At 45.3% G+C, this 17609-nt stretch overlaps 1 protein-coding gene across 1 annotated transcript; it reads left to right on the top strand.

Moving 5' to 3' along the window:
- The first annotated feature begins 10958 nt into the window (after window positions 1-10958).
- Window positions 10959-13587, top strand: LOC148529272 (prokineticin receptor 1-like). The gene is made up of 2 exons (XM_088468280.1): window positions 10959-11353; window positions 12921-13587. The coding sequence occupies exons 1-2, from the start codon at window positions 10959-10961 to the stop codon at window positions 13585-13587; spliced, it is 1062 nt and encodes a 353-aa protein (XP_088324406.1).
- The last annotated feature ends 4022 nt before the right edge of the window (window positions 13588-17609 follow it).

The raw sequence follows: 17609 nt of genomic DNA, 5'->3' as shown, positions 1-17609 counted from the left end.
GATCTGTTCATCTGTCGGCCATGTGGCCGGCGGTATTTCATACAGATTATATATATATATATATATATATTATATATACATTCAAATAGGATCATTAGTATCACTTCCCTGCATTGGGTATAAGGCACAATGATCCCTATGGTTACATGCATTTTCTGAGAAGTATCAGTGTGTTTTCATCAACAAATAGATCTTACTGACTGCTTTGGGGCTCATTTACATTTGGATGTAAGTCAGTTATATGACACACCTCTCAGATGTAGCAGTACATGCCCATTTTACCACCGCACTTATAGGTGCTGCTTTCACAATCTCCCTGAAATGCTTTTTCAAAAGTACGTATAATGTTTTCACAAGTTTGTATAAAACAGGCTCTGTACACTGTACGAGTAACTTGTCTGCTACCAGACTGTTCAGGAATCATTGGGAAATAGAACACACTTAGGAAACTGAAGTCCCAGTATATGGTAGGGGCCTTATGCAGTCACAGATGGTGATATTTATTCAGGCATTGTGATTTCCTAACAAATAGAAGGAGAAAACATGAGTTGTGCTTAGGTCCCATCTGTGCATCAATAAATGACTATTCATATACATTGTAAGAAATACAGATTTGTTCAATATACGTTTTCTCAGCATTATTATTATTATCCTTTATTTATATGGCGCCACAAGTGTTCCGCAGCGCCTTACATAGTACATAAAACTAATAAGTGACCAAGAAACAAGTAACTTACAGCACATTACAGTGCAGGACAAGGACACGATTTATATACATTGCTGCAATAGCGATTAAAGCACTCACAATAAGCTGCCGGGAGTTGGCAGTCACATGTTAGGTGCCCTTATGGGGAGTAAGGAGTAGAAGAAAATGTAAAGAGAAGCAGATGAGGGAAGAGGTCCCTGCTCGTGAAAGCTTACATTCTAATATTATACAGAATATAGAGGTAATTTGATTGGATAAATCATTTAGGAACACACAGGACCCTATCTGAGCTGTCACTCACTGCGATGCATGCTCCCATAAGGTGAGGAGCCCAATCCTTAAACAGTTGGCTAGATGTCATGGGGCTGATTCTGAGTAAAGTCGCTGTGCTGGCATTGATGTGGTCGCAGCCTGATTTACTGCCGTATGCTAATTGGAGTTTCTGCTCCGCCCACTTACCCATCCACCACTGCAACAGGCATAAGTAGAATGGAACTGCAGCCACGCGCCAATGATACTCCCATAAGATAGGACAGTTCCCGCATTGTCACAGCCCAGTTCTCCCCCCCCCCCAAAAAAAATGCTAATTTCACACAAAGTGGGATCCGGCAACGATCGTTCAGCTACAGAATCAGATGGAGATACGCAAAATGAGTAAAAAATATAAACAACAACAAAACTGCGCCTTCTTTTCCACTTCTGTGTGGTGCAGTGCAGTAAGGCTGGAAAATATATCCGTTAAGTTATATATTGATAACAAATCAGACCCAATAGGTATATATGTATCACAACACACAATATAGATGCTGCTGTTCAAAAAAACAGAGGTCATCTGATTATAAATGTCTAAACGATTATGGAGAAAACAGCACAATGTATTGTGTGTATATCAGAAAATACTGCACAAAGGTATATATGTAAAAGCATAAATGTAATCACAATGCATGAATAGTGAAGCCACACAGAAGGCATGCCAAGGCACTACCTCAAAGAGCACAGGACAATCAGCAGCTCAGCTCATGCACTGACACTCCACAATCTCCCAGGTGCAGGTCACCTGAGCCGAGAGGAGGAGAGAGACCAGGCAGATGGGCATCAGTAGTCATGAGCATGGAGGGCAGATATGAGCTGGAGTGACACATGGGGTGGTGAAGTGACACAGGGCAGAGCTGCAGTTACTCATGGGCACAGCTAGAGGTACAAGAGGGAGAGCTGGAGTGATATGGGCAGAGCTAATGTGACATGAGCTGAAGTGACCAGGGGGAGAGCTGGAGTGACAAGGGCAGAGCTGGAGTGACACATGGGGGGTGCAGTGACACAGAAAACAACTGGAGTGACACAGTGTAGTGTAGCTTTTAAAAAGGTTAGTAATGTAGTGTATGGTAAAGAGGGGACAGTAATGTAGTGTAAGGTATAGAGGGTTCAGTAATGTAGTGTAGGGTATAGAGGGGTCAGTAGTTTAGGGTATAGAGGGGTCAGTAATGTAACGTAGGGTATAGAGGGTTACATAATCAAGTGGCGGGTATAGAGGGGTCAGTGATGGAGTGTAGGGTAAAGAGGGGTCAGTGATGTAATGTGGTGTATAGAGGGGTCAGTGGTGTAGTGTAGGCTATAGACCACTCCATACTCACCACTACCTTTCTGCCCTCCCCACTGACTCATCCTTACTCGCCACTACCTCTCTGCACTATTTCCATACTCACCACTACCTCTTTGCACTAGCCCTCTGACTCCTCCATTCTCACCACTAATGCTCTACACCACTTCTCTGACTGCTCCATACCCAACACTACCTCTCTGCGCTATCCCTACCTATAATTTAAAAATTATTGTTGCATTATAGTAAGGAGTAAGTAACCAGCAGCTGAGTGACAGCAAGTTATTTTTGCAAGAGCCTACTAAGAAATATGGTGATCTAGACACCTTATGAATATATTCATACAGTATCTACTAAAACACTAACCTATAGAGGGTAATACGCGAGTGACTGACAAAGCGCGTCCTGGGAGACCATCCACCGTGGATACAGATGTCAACATTGCCAAAGCTGTGGAGAGTTGGAAAATGAAAGAAGGTTAACTTTGTTCAAACTTTCAGCTTCACTTAGCATCTCATTCGAACAAGTTCAGCATATTGTGACAAAAGAACAGAAAATGCATCGCGTGTGTGCCAGGAGGGTACCCAGAAATCTCAGAAGAGCAGATGCGATGATGAGTTGAATCATGCAAGAACACTGTTCAAATGTCGGAGAGGATACCCAATTTCCTGACATCGATTGTGACGTGATGAATCATGGATTCATCATTATGATTTGGAATCCAAACAACTGTCCAGTGTATGGAAACAGGTGAATTCGCCTCCACCAAAAAAATTCTGTGCGGTTTCTTCGGCATGTAAAGTCATGCTTCTGCTGTTCTTTGATGCGCACGGTATGATCCAACAGCACTGGGTTACCCGTGGACAGACAATTAATGGTGACTACTATGCAAACGTCCTGAAAACCCATTTGCGTGGAGCCATGAGGAAGAAAAGACCACATTGCTGAAGAAACAGTGGTTTTTGCTCCAAGACAATGCCCAACCACATATCGCTGCTATTGCATTGGTAGCACTGACTGAAATTAATGGGACAGCACTGGAACACCCTCCACATAGCCCGGACTTAGCACCCTGTGATTTCTGGGCATTCCCAATCCTGAAAAACATCTGCATAGAAAGAAGTTCTCAACAGATGATGAAGTGAAAAATGCCAGAGCTGCAACACTAAAAGTGATGTCACAAAACAGTCTATTGTACCAGAGTGGAGTCATCTGATTCTGAATTTTAAAAAAATCTGTCTCATTACTTTTCAATCACCCCTTATATATAAATATGATAAAATCTTTCAAATACATTTGTTAGTTATGTTAGTTATTCAGTGATTTAGACACAATTTAAGGTTCTATCACGTTGGTACAGATGCCCCCTACTCTAGCTAAGATGTTTCCTGGACTTACAGATAAATGCTGACATTGTAATATAGAGGTTGGCTCCCCATTACACATTTGGTGAGATTGCAGTCTTATCGCCGCTTCTGGGATCAGGTGATATCATATCTATCTCTAAGTCGATAGTAGGCGAGGAGACCACATCTGACCCCTCTTTCTGACTCCTTAACTTATATCCTGGCCCTTTAGCAACTTACAAAAAGTCCCTACTAAAGTTTTTTAATAGCGCCGCGAAGGCTGTGATCCCAGTTTGCTGGCGGCCTACTCCCCCCACACACACTTAAGGAATTGCTTGCCAGAATAGATATGTACATGTCTATGGAGGGCCTCGTGTGAGCCCGGAGAGGTCTCGGTAGTTTACCTCAACTTGGCACCCATGTCTGGAATTCAAGTCCTCAAGAACATACCTAATGGCTGCTGCATGAGCTTGATTATCACTCTCCTGATTAAGCTGCTCCTGTTGAAGGCTGCTCCCCCCCCCCCTGTTCTCTTTTCTACTTGCACTCAGGGGCTCCCAATGCTCCCCCTACTTCCCTCCCTTTCAGTCCCATCCTCTCCCTTTTGTGTGTTGTCTTAATATTGTCATTGTATTATATTAGATGCTGGTGCTATGTTTAGTATCTGTTTCTAGGACTAGTCTATGATGTGTGTGGTTTTATTTCACATTTTGATATACTGTATCTGACGATTTTGTCATCTATTTAAAAAAACAATAAACATATATTGCAAAAAGCATTTACCTCATAATCTGTGTATTGATGCAAATTTTGAGGGATTTACTCTTTAAAAATGCTATTTTGCATCACATGGTTTGACAGAGTTTCCATAGGGAATCTATATTACCTGGACGGTATGCCGAAGTTTCAAAATGTACAAATTTGATGCTCACATGCTGTTTTTGCTGCGGCAATGTAGGTGAAGATCATGTCACATACGTACTAATAAGCTCTATCAGTGTTACACAACCATAAATAATAGTTTACTTGTCTCCTATTGCTGATCTATTGCATCCTCACTAGCTTTATACTAGGGGTGAGCGGGTTCGGATTTCTGAAATCCGAACCCCCCCGAGCCCCCCCGATCCGAGTCCGATCCGAGTCAGGCTCGACTTTTCCCGCCTGACTCGGATCTGAAATCGAGGCAAAACGTCATCTTCCCGCCTTCCGAGTCTCGCGGGTTTTGGATCCTATATAAGGTACACACGTCGGCGCCATTTTCTCACTCGGCTGTGGACAGTGAAGAGGGAGGGTGGGAGTTAGGGCTGTGTAGTGTAGTGTAGTGTAGTGCTGCTGTTGTCCACTACTTCAAAGTCCATAGGGGCTGGCTGTGTTGTGCTGTGCTGCTGTTGTTAATAGGGGCTGTGTCCACTACTTCAAAGTCCATAGGGGCTGGCTGGACTGTGTTGTGCAGTCAGTTCTCCATAGGGGCTGTGTCCACTCCAAAGTCCTGTGCAGTGTCCCAGTCCTAAAGGAGTGCTGTAGTGTTGTCCAGGGGGTGCTCTGTCCATCAGGGGTGCTCCCCCCAAGTGCTAAAAAAATAATATATTTTCTGTGTTTGTGAATTGTGTGCGCAGTAGCCGCACGTGCATCAACAAAGTAGTGCCAAGCGTGCGCCTGTGTCATAAGTAAAGGGCCGGCTGGCTTGACCGTTAAGGGTGCTGTAACCCCCGAAAGTACACTCCAGTCCAAACCAAAAAAAAAATTATTTTCTGTGTTTGTGAATTGTGTGCGCAGTAGCCGCACGTGCATCAACAAAGTAGTGCCAAGCGTGCGCCTGTGTCATAAGTAAAGGGCCGGCTGGCTTGACCGTTAAGGGTGCTGTAACCCCCGAAAGTACACTCCAGTCCAAACCAAAAAAAAAATTATTTTCTGTGTTTGTGAATTGTGTGCGCAGTAGCCGCACGTGCATCAACAAAGTAGTGCCAAGCGTGCGCCTGTGTCATAAGTAAAGGGCCGGCTGGCTTGACCGTTAAGGGTGCTGTAACCCCCGAAAGTACACTCCAGTCCAAACCAAAAAAAAAATTATTTTCTGTGTTTGTGAATTGTGTGCGCAGTAGCCGCACGTGCATCAACAAAGTAGTGCCAAGCGTGCGCCTGTGTCATAAGTAAAGGGCCGGCTGGCTTGACCGTTAAGGGTGCTGTAACCCCCGAAAGTACACTCCAGTCCAAACCAAAAAAAAAATTATTTTCTGTGTTTGTGAATTGTGTGAGCAGTAGCCGCATGTGCATCAACAAAGTAGTGCCAAGCGTGCGCCTGTGTCATAAGTAAAGGGCCGGCTGGCTTGACCGTTAAAGGGTGCTGTAACCCCCAAAGTACACTCCAGTCCAAACCAAAAAAAATTTTATTTTCTGTGTTTGTGAATTGTGTGCGCAGTAGCCGCACGTGCATCAACAAAGTAGTGCCAAGCGTGCGCCTGTGTCATAAGTAAAGGGCCGGCTGGCTTGACCGTTAAGGGTGCTGTAACCCCCGAAAGTACACTCCAGTCCAAACCAAAAAAAAAATTATTTTCTGTGTTTGTGAATTGTGTGCGCAGTAGCCGCACGTGCATCAACAAAGTAGTGCCAAGCGTGCGCCTGTGTCATAAGTAAAGGGCCGGCTGGCTTGACCGTTAAAGGGTGCTGTAACCCCCGAAAGTACACTCCAGTCCAAACCAAAAAAAAAATATTTTCTGTGTTTGTGAATTGTGTGCGCAGTAGCCGCACGTGCATCAACAAAGTAGTGCCAAGAGTGCGCCTGTGTCATAAGTAAAGGGCCGGCTGGCTTGACCGTTAAAGGGTGCTGTAACCCCCGAAAGTACACTCCAGTCCAAACCAAAAAAAATTATTTTCTGTGTTTGTGAATTGTGTGCGCAGTAGCCGCACGTGCATCAACAAAGTAGTGCCAAGAGTGCGCCTGTGTCATAAGTAAAGGGCCGGCTGGCTTGACCGTTAAAGGGTGCTGTAACCCACAAAGTACACTCCAGTCCAAACCAAAAAAAAAATTATTTTCTGTGTTTAGCCGCACGTATATATCAAATCGATATAACATAAATGGAGGACCAAACTTTCTCCGATAAAAATAAAATAGAGAAAGATCAAGAACCACTTCCTCCTAGTGCTGAAGCTGCTGCCACTAGTCATGACATAGACGATAACATGCCATCAACGTCGTCTGCCAAGGCCGATGCCCAATGTCATAGTAGAGGGCACATACAATCCCAAATGGCAAAGTTCAGGAAAATGACCTTGAAAAAGACATTTAAATCAGCTGAAGAGAAACGTAAACTTGCCAATATGCCATTTACGACACGGAGTGGCAAGGAACGGCTAAGGTCGATCCCTAGTATGTTCATGACTAGTGGTTCAGCTTCACATGACGATGGAAGCCCTCCTCCCACTAAAAAAATCAAAAGAGTTAAGCTGGCAAAAGCACAGCGAAGAACTGTGCTTTCTAAGAAGATATCACAAATCCCCAAGGAGAGTCCAAGTGTGGTGGTGGTTGCGATGCCTGACCTTCCCAGCACTGGACGGGAAGAGGTGGCTCTTTCCACCATTTGCATGCCCCCTGCAAGTGCTGAAAGGAGCACCCACAGTCCACTTGCTGATATGCAAATTGAAGATGTCACTGTTGAAGTACAACAGGATGAGGATACTGGTGTAGCTGGCGCTGAGGAGGAAGTTGGCGAGGAGGATTCTGATGGTGATGTGGTTTGTTTAAATCAGGCTCCGGGGGAGACAGTTGTTGTCCGTGGGATGAAAAAAGCCCATCACGGTCATGCCTGGGCAGAAGACCAAACATTCCACCTCTTTGGTCTGGCAATATTTCTATCCAAATCCGGACAACAACTGTCTTGCCATATGTACCATATGTAAAGGTGAAATAAGTAGGGGTAGGGACGTCAACCACCTAGGAACATCCTCCCTTATACGGCACCTGCAGCGCGTTCATAAAAAGTTACTGTCAAGTTCAGAAACTTTGGCTAAGACCGTAAGCAGTCCAGGGACACCTAAATCCCGTTGTCCTGTTGTATCCAAGCGCCTGCAAACCACACCGTCAACTCCCTCCTCGTCAATTTCCTCCTTAGTCAGGATCGGAAGTACTGCAGGCCATGTCACTGGCATGACTGACTCTCCTATCCGGGATTCCTCTGGAGGATCCTGCATTGCTACGCCTACTGCTGCCGTTGCTGCTGCTGGGAGTCGTTCATCATCCCAGAGAGGAAGTAGGAACACCACTACTTTTACTAAACAATTGACCCTCCAACAGTCCTTAGCGAGGAGGATGAAGTACGACAGCAGTCATCCTGAAGCAAAACGTATAACTGAGGCCTTGACTGCTATGTTGGTGTTAGACGTGCGTCCGGTATCCGCCATTAGTGCAGTGGGATTTAGACAATTGATGGAGGTAGTGTGTCCCCGGTTCCAAATCCCGTCTAGATTCCACTTCACTAGGCAGGCGATACCGAGACTGTACAGAAACGTCAGAAAAAGTGTCCTCAGTGTCCTGAAAAATGCCGTTGTACACAATGTCCACTTAACCACGGACATGTGGACAAGTGGAACAGGGCAGACTAAGGACTATATGACTGTGACAGCCCACTGGGTAGATGTATCACCAACAGCAGCAGCGTCACCAGTAGCAGCATCTCAGAAACGCCAGCTCGTTACAAGGCAGGCTACGCTGTGTATCACCGGTTTCAGTAAGAGGCACACCGCCGACAACCTCTTAGAGAAACTGAGGGAAATCATCGCCCAGTGGCTTACCCCACTTAGACTCTCCTGGGGATTTGTGATATCTGACAACGCCACCAATATTGTGCGGGCATTACATCTGGGCAAATTCCAGCACGTCCCATGTTTTGCTCACACAATAAACTTGGTGGTGCAGAATTTTCTGAAAAGCGACAGGGGCGTGCAGGAGACGCTTTGGGTGGCCCGAAAAATTTCTGGCCACTTTCGCCATTCAGCGACTGCGTGCCGAAGACTGGAGCGCCAGCAAACACTCTTGAACCTGCCCCGCCATCACCTGAAGCAAGAGGTTGTGACGCGGTGGAACTCAACCCTCTATATGCTTCAGAGGATGGAGGAGCAGCAAAAGGCCATACAAGCCTATACATCCACCTATGACATAGGCAAAGGAGGGGGTATGCACCTGACTCAAGCGCAGTGGAGAATGATTTCCGTGTTGTGCAAGGTTCTCCAGCCCTTCGAACTTGCCACACGTGAAGTCAGTTCAGACACTGCCAGCTTGAGTCAGGTCATTCCCCTCATCAGGCTTTTGCAGAAGCAGCTGGAGAAAGTGAAGGAGGAGCTAAGACGGAGCGATTCCGCTCGGCATGTGGGACTTGTGGATGAAGCCCTTCATTCGCTTTGCCAGGATTCCAGGGTGGTCAATCTGTTGAAATCAGACCACTACGTTTTGGCCACCGTGCTCGATCCTAGGTTTAAAGCCTATGTGGTGTCTCTCTTTCCGGCCGACACAAGCCTGCAGAGGTGCAAAGACCTGCTGATGAACACACTGTCAGCTGAAGCGGAACGTGACACGTCAACGGCTCCTTCTTCATTTTCTCCTGCAACTGGGGCTGCCAGGAAAAAACTTAGGTATCCTAAGCAACCCGCTGGCGGTGATGCAGGGCAGGCAGGACCAAGTTTGGACATCTGGTCCGGACTGAAGGACCTGGCAACAATTTCTGACATGTCTACTGTCACTGCATATGATACTGTCACCATTGACAGAATGGTGGAGGATTACATCGGTGACAGCATCCAAGTAGGCATGGCAGACAGTCCATACCTGTACTGGCAGGAAAAAGAGGCAATTTGGAGGCCCCTGTACAAACTGGCTCTATTTTACCTGAGTTGCTCCCCCTCCAGTGTGTACTCCGAAAGAGTGTTTAGTGCAGCCGGGAACCTTGTCAGCGAAAGGCGTAGGAGGTTGCTTCCACAGAATGTGGAGAAGATGATGTTCATCAAAATGAATTATCAGCTCTTCCAGGGAGACCAGCCTCCAGAAGGTACAGAGGGACCTGTGGTGGTGGATTCAAGTGGGGACGAGTTAATACTTTGTGAGGATGAGGATGTACACACTGAAGAGGGTGAGGAATCGGTGGATGAGGAGGATGAGGATGACATCTTGCCTCCATAGAGCCAGTTTGTGCAGGGACACATTAATTGCCAGCTTGTTTTGTGGGGGCCCAAACGAACCAATCATTTCAGCCACAGTTGTGTGGCAGACCCTGGCGCTGAAATGATTGGTTTGTTAAAGTGTGCATGTCCTGTTTATACAACATAAGGGTGGGTGGGAGGGCCCAAGGACAATTCCATCTTGCACCTCTTTTTTTTCTTTGCATTATGTACAGTTTGGGGCCTAGTTTTTCAAACTGCCATCCTGTCTGCCACTGCAGTTTCACGCCTAGATGGGTCACGTGTTTGTGCCGCCCACTCGTGTCGCTTAGCATAGTCATCCAGCTACCTCGGTGCAACGTTTTGGACATAAAAACACTATTGTGAGGTGTGAGGTGTTCAGAATAGACTGGAAATGAGTGGAAATTAAGGTTATTGAGGTTAATAATAGCATAGGAGCAGAAAAACCTACAAATTCTGTGATTTTAGCTGTTTTTATGCTTTTTTAAAAAAAAATACAGATCCAAAACACAAAACCCAGAACCCAAAACACGGAAGGGTGGTTTTGGCAAAACCAATCCAGATCCAAAACACGAAGAAAGATCCAGATCCAAAACCAAAACACAAAACACGAAAAGTGGCTGGTGCACACCCCTACTTTATACATATCAGAATTGTGACTAATATGAAACCTGAGCTGAGCATAGAGGAAACTTGACTAAGCTAAATGTTGAAACCTGCTTTTCCTGACCAGCAATTCACCCTAAACCAGACACTAGGACGTGTTTGTTTACCTTGAATTATTCCATTTATTTACAGTATATAGCACTAACATATTCCATTGTGCTTTACAATTGGAAAGATGAACCATAGGTATAAAGGGTATAGAGCTGATTGAATATGATTGCTCACCCTAGCAGGGAGACGCACCAGTTGAGAAATTCTGTAAATATAGTATTGGGGAAAAAAAAAAAAATTCTTATAGTAAATGTAAAACTTGATAAGGGGTGTGTAGTATGCTGTGTTATGTTGCTTGACAACTAAATCAAACATGCAGATTGATATTTTGATAGACAAATTAAATTGTACATGATCTTCTTTGTACTGGCAGAACATTGGAGGAGCAGAAACCATTTCCTGAGCCAACACATCTAGCTCCAAATTCATGGCTGACCTGTGGAATGGAAGTGTGGAGGACAGTTATTACATGCTTGAGGAAGAAGGTCCACAAACAAGTCAAAATGTCCTGTTCCTGGTTAGACTCTTCATTGGTGTGTGCCTAGTTTGCGTTATACTTATCTGTGGGATGGGAAATCTTTTCTTCATTTTAAAGTTGGTGATGTACAGAAAGAGGCAAAGTGTCACTAACATCCTGATTGCCAATTTAGCTGTATCTGACCTTCTGGTAGCTGTAATCTGCTGTCCTTTTGAAATAGACTATTACGTGGTACGTGAACAGTCATGGGTCTTTGGTCATATGATCTGCTCTTCTGTCATCTATTTGAGAATGCTGTCTCTCTATGTCTCAACCAATGCCCTTCTCGCCATTGCAATAGACAGGTAAGACAGAAGTCTAGACAATAGATATTGGGATTTTACTTTTAGCTAACCAAAATGTTAAGTGTAGCCAATTTAGAGGATTAAAAAAAAATCTTATATAGCTAAATCGTATGGTAGTACGCATAACACAATTGAGGAAATGGAAGGAGAGTTCCAAACTTGTTCCTGCTTTAGGTAAAATGCAAATGAGATATTGATGGAACAAGAGGCTTTGGTGGAGTATTGGGGGGGGGGGGTAGAGAAAAGAGAACCAGAGAGAGGGTGGGGAGGGTGAGAAGGAAAACTCTTGTCTACAGTGAATACCATTGAAAAATCATGTGATGGGACTGAAAGAGGACCATGGAGGGGTGAACGGTGGGAGAGACAATCAGGACTAGAGCCAATAGCCACATCTAATTTATTGGCATACATGGTCACCACAATAAATATCAAACAGGTCACCAAATTTGCAAAGGCCACACTTACAGTGAGCATGCTTCTGACAGTTGTTGTGGAAGTCACATTTCATTTAAAACTTATGATGCAAGCTCAGAAAATGGCTAAATTCATGCAGATAAAGGAACAAATAAAGTATGTAGGTGCAAAAAAAAACATGTGACCTAATTTCAGGTATCTTCTCAAGTTTGAAGATGTATTAAAAAAAGAGACTGAATAATCAACATAATAGAAATATAATAACAAGGATAATGACCTAGGGTAATAAAATTATTTATTTTAGAAAACTAGTGGGTTACAAAAAATATATATAGAAATGAAGGAAAGTAGTTGAATTTTACATTTTAATTTCAAATTATACCATTTATATGTTGCAGTTGTTTTCAGTTACATTTTACCTCCTGCATATATTGGATCCGATTCAGAATTGCCTGCAAATCCATTTAGTGGACGGATGTCGCTTCGGCCCGCGTTGGCCTGGTGCATGTATCTACGAGCGTTCCATAGTAGTAGCCATCTCATCGAAACTCACGTGCCGCTAAATGGGCATGACTAGGTGGTAATGAGGCATTTGCACGCAGGCTAAGTTGAGTTAGGGCATGTTGTGGAAGTGTAAACAGTGCGTACGCACAGATCTGATCTCTTGCACAAGTATAGGCTGATGCATATCCGCTACTTCCACAATGGAATTGATAGGGGAGGAGTGGGAATGAGATAGATCCCCTTCCGTTTGTGTACGATGACGTCATCATGCAGTGTCCAAAGTCATTCCAAAACCATCCAAGTGGGCATAGAGGGGGAATATATTCCTGTGGTGAGCAAAGCGACCTACTGTGCCTGCAGCATGGTGAGCGAAGCGACCCACTGAGCCCGCAAGGAACCGAATTTCTTTTTTGCCCGGAAAGTGTGGACAAAAACATCCACTTCAGCCCTCACTCACGTCACTTCCAGGTACAGCTACTGAAGGAGTTTTATACTCTACCGGGAGGAGTGGCTGATCTGCATGCAACCCTGAATCAGACCCATAATGTTTTATTGATACGCCCCATGTGATTAAACTGAAATTAACATTTTAGCAATAAGAGAATTTAAAAAATAATTGTTTTCTTGTTCCCATATTCTGATCACGAAGGTACCTTGTAATCGTACACCCACTGAAGCCACGTATGAAGCTGCAGACAGTATTTGGAGTGTTAATTCTTATCTGGTCATCTGCGACTGTGATTGCAGCTCCCACAGCTTTTTTTGCCACGGAGACGGTGTTTGATACGCCACGTGAGTCTGGTGGGAAGGTCTTCTGTGGCCAGATTTGGCCTGCTGACAGAGCCGTCTTCTACAAATCTTACTCTCTATTTTTGCTGGCTGCAGAGTTCGTCATTCCCGTGATTACTATGAGTATGTGCTACATCCGCATCTGCTATGAGCTCTGGTTCCAGGACTTACCTGGTGAACAGACAGAACAGCTCCGTAGTCGTTTGCTGGCCAGGAGAAGGACTGTACTGTTATTAGTGACTGTGCTTTCAGCATATGTTCTTTGCTGGTCACCATTTTATAGTTATGCCATTGTAAGAGATTTCTTCCCTGGTCTCCTACTACGAGAGAGGTATGCTATTGCTCTTTATTACATTGTGGAGTGCATTGCTATCAGTAACAGCATCATTAACACTCTCTGTTTTGTAACAGGGAAAAAACAAGCAAAAAGCTATTTACAAACACTGGCATGTCCCTGGAAGAAAAGAACTAAAAGAAATACTACAGTCCAAGAATTGAAATCAGCAGTGCATCCATCTCTTCTGTAGAGCATCTTTTATAGAATGTAGTTGATGCATGCACTCATACATAAACTGTCCTTGTGGTTCATCACTGAGTCATCTATACAATGGCACATCAGATTCTTTTCACCCCTTGCACTATAGCTGATCTTGCAAGGCCACTAACTAGCTGTGTTAATAGTTGCCAGTACATAGATGATCCCTGCGTAACTAGCAGTGCTCCATTTGTTGCATTCATGTTATTATAATAAGTTATAACTCCTTAGATGCAGGTTTTTGGTACAGCCGGCCATGTATGCTGTCACTGCAAGTGATCTACTCATTTACAGTCTTTTGTTTTCCTACTAACTGTACTATTATCTAACAATTCTGTCCTGGATGGAAAAATCACAGCATGTTTGGCGTGTCTCTGAGTGTGTTGCCCAATGCCACATTTAACAGCAAGTAAAGTCAATATTTGACATTATTGTTTGTCACAAACTGTATATTATGGAGATAAATAAAATGTCAGTAGATTGTGTGTGATTTTCTGTGTGCGCTTGGTTTCCATCATGCGCACACCTTACAGGGATGATAGTAGCCAGTTTGGAGGGAGGTGCATCTCTAGCTAAACAGGCAGATACAGCTTGGCAGACTGTCTAGGATGTTTAATGTATACAGGCAGGCATAATGATGTCACAGTAACTGAAATGACTGCATTCTCAACTTCTTCACCCATATCAGAACAACAAACTGTCTGCCAAGGTTGAGAGAGGCATCAGCTGTCTGTAATGAACAGGATAGGTAATAATTGTAGTTGAATGATTGGTTTATAGTGATTTTTCTTTGTTTACATTCATAGTTAATGTCTGAAATTCTCTTAAAATGTCACGCCATCTTATTGTAGCGCACTTTCCTCTAGCATCTCTTTCATTTATTCTTCTTCTGGAGAGTGGCATGGGGAAGTCATATGTAGCAAAGAAAGTAAACCTAATTTGCTATAGTAATGCAGAGACATGTTCACCATTTCAATGTGTTGCCATGTTCCAGTGCATAATAAGTTGGTAATTGCTACGAGGCTGAAGTTGGCTTCTTATTCATTTCTTTTTCACTTATTCAAGTTCCAGCTTCATATTCACTTCTTATTCATTTTCCAGCTTCTTATTCACACAATTTTATATTAAAACATTTAAATAAAGTTAGATCACTAAACTATGTAAACAAACAATTGTGTCCCTTACACAGTTTTCAATTGTTATTTTCCTGGCACAATAAGGATTTGGGCATAAATAGGGCAGTAAAGCGGGCACAGGCACCATATTTTGTCATTTTGAATAAGAAGCTGTAGTTGTTCAGAGGTTAACTAGCTTCGGTCATCAAATGCTACACTTGGAACCCACAGAGGGTGGTCAAGTACATATGACCCACTTGTCATTTGCCTTGACCAAAAGGATTTGGGCATAAATAGGGCAGTAATGTGGGCACAGGTACAAAATTTCTTCATTTTGAATAAATACCTGTAGTTTTACAAGGGTTAAATAGCCTTGGTCAACAAATTTGACAATTGGGGTCTTTCCCTAAATTAGTAAAAGCCCCACACTTCTGAGCATGGTCTGGTATTGGAATACAGGAATTAAAATCGGTGTGGGGTTCACCTTTTATTTCAATAACCAACACTAGGCTGGTTATAGGGAAGAAGGGGGTAACACTATAACAGGAAGATACACTTAACGTGGTGTCCTCCTGCCATCACATTAACCAGACCTAAACTATTCAGCACATTACTGGAATCTCTTGGAAAGCTGGTACACCGGCAGTGGCATAATAAGGGGGGTGCGTGTGGTGCACCTTGCCCTGGGCGCCATCTGACAGGCCCGGCAGAGGGAAAAGCTGACGACAAGAGCGATGTCCAGTGCTCAGTGGCGTAACTAGGGCAGGGCCGCCGTACTGGCCCATCCTAGTTAGCCAGTGTAGTGCCAACCGCACTGAGTGCGGTCAGCACTACACATTTACTCAGGAACGGCGCTAGGCTTCCCTGCGCCCAGCACCGTCCTGTGCTGCACAGCTGCGCCCCTTCTCTCCCCCTGAGCGCTTTCCCAATAGCGCCAGGCGAAGGGTGGAAGGCGGGCTCAGGCTAGCCCGTAAAGCCACCAGTGCATTTACACAGAGATCTCCACCAGTGCGGCGGCGATGTGTGTGTTTTACCAGCCAATGAGAGTCAAACAGACTCTCATTGGCTGCTGCTGTGCCCACGGCAAGACCCTGGCTGGAGCTCACTCATCAGCTCCGCCTTCCGGCTCCTGCAGTGGGTTATGGGAGAGACATCATGACGTCTCTCCCATAATGCAGAGCGCGCCAGTCCAGGAGGACTGGCATGGTGCGGACGGTGGCGGGAGCAGGAGCCGAAGCTGGGATTTAGGTAAGTGGTATATATATATTTTTTTACTCATGCGTTTGTCTATTTGGGGCACTGCATCAGGGGTGGGAGGTGAATTCTACTAGGGACTACTACTAACGGTGGGTAGGGAACTACCACTAGGGGCACTACATCGGGGGGGCTCTACTGGGAACTAGACTACTACTGGGGACACTGCATCAGGGGGGACCACTACTGGGGGCATTATTGGGAAGGGGACTACTACTGGGGCACTGCATCGGGGGACCACTACTGGGGGCACTGCATGGGGGGGACTACTACTGGGAGCACTGAATAGGGAGGACCCACTACAGGGGGCACTGTATAAGGGGCACTGGATAGGGATGAGCTCTACTGGGGGCCTGCATAAGTGGGACCACTACTGGGGGCCTGCATAAGGGGGACCAATTCTGGGGGCACTGTATAAGGGGCACTACTGGGGGGCACTGCATAGGGAGCACCATTACATTTGGCACTGCATAAGGGGGACCACTACTAGGGGCGTGCATAAGGGAGACACTACTGGGGGCACTGCAAAAGGGGCAGTACTAGGGGGCCTACATAAGGGGGACCACTAGTGGGGGCACTGCATAGGGGGGACTGTATAAGGGGCACTGCATTAAGGTGCATATGGACTGGAATGGGAAGGAATGTTGAGTGTGACGAGATAGGGGTGTGTGTCATGTTGACATGCCCCATTTTTAAGTGGCCACGCCCATTTTTTGGCACACACACATAGTTTGATTCCAAGACCAAGTGTTTGATTCCAGTGCCTTAGTCCTGCAGTCCGGTGAGATGTATCCCCAGCAGGACACATAAGTGTCCAGTGCTGGGACAGTATGTCTGTTTCCAGCGCTGGTCAAGGACCAGCGGCAGCTGACATGTGATGCCGGCTGCTAGCTGAGTGCAGCTCATGGACCGCTGGCCATTGAAGAGGAGTGACAATTTAAATTTGAGCCAATCACAGTGGTGACAATTTTGACAATCTGAGCCAATCATGGCGCGCACCGGCAGCCAATAGAAAGCGGCCACAGTGAGCAAATCGTTGTAAGCCGCATCATGGCTGGCTACGCTCGTGGCATCTAACATCAGATGTCTCTGGGTGGAAAAGTCAATTTGGCAGAAATGAGTGAAGAGCTCCAGTGGCCGTGGAAGAGTCCAGGAGACACCGGGCTCAAAAGAGAAGAGCTCCAGTGGCTGCAGAAGATGCCAGGCTCAATAGAGAAGAACTCCGGCGGCGCCGCTGCTGGCCAGAATGGGCCAGTGACAGAAGAATGCAACTGAGAACCAGAGAATATTGCAGTGGTTGGGAAGTAAAAGAGTGAATGAAGCTCCTCTCTGCAGCCTCTCCCACCGGACAAGTAGACCCTCTTTGAGGTCTTACCATCATTAACCCCTCCCTAAACTACTGGGTTGTCAGGCAGTAGGCACGTAGGGGTCATCAGGCCTGTGGCACAAATAGGCGGGCATTAGGCCCATGCTCCTAAGGCTATAAGTGACCCTGGGCAATAAGCCCAGGTCACATAAATCATTTGCCAACTTCTAATCTTGCCCTGGGCGCCAAAAACCCTAGTTATGACCCTGGACCTTGGTCACTGCTACATGGGTGAAGACTGCTGTGGCAGTGGGAGTTTGCCAGCTCAAGGTGAAAACT

The sequence above is a fragment of the Taudactylus pleione genome, unplaced genomic scaffold (genome assembly GCF_031769625.1).
Source record: "Taudactylus pleione unplaced genomic scaffold, aTauple2 ptg000085l, whole genome shotgun sequence".
Lineage (NCBI taxonomy): Eukaryota > Metazoa > Chordata > Amphibia > Anura > Myobatrachidae > Taudactylus > Taudactylus pleione.
This window is presented reverse-complemented; position numbering and strand designations above follow the sequence as displayed.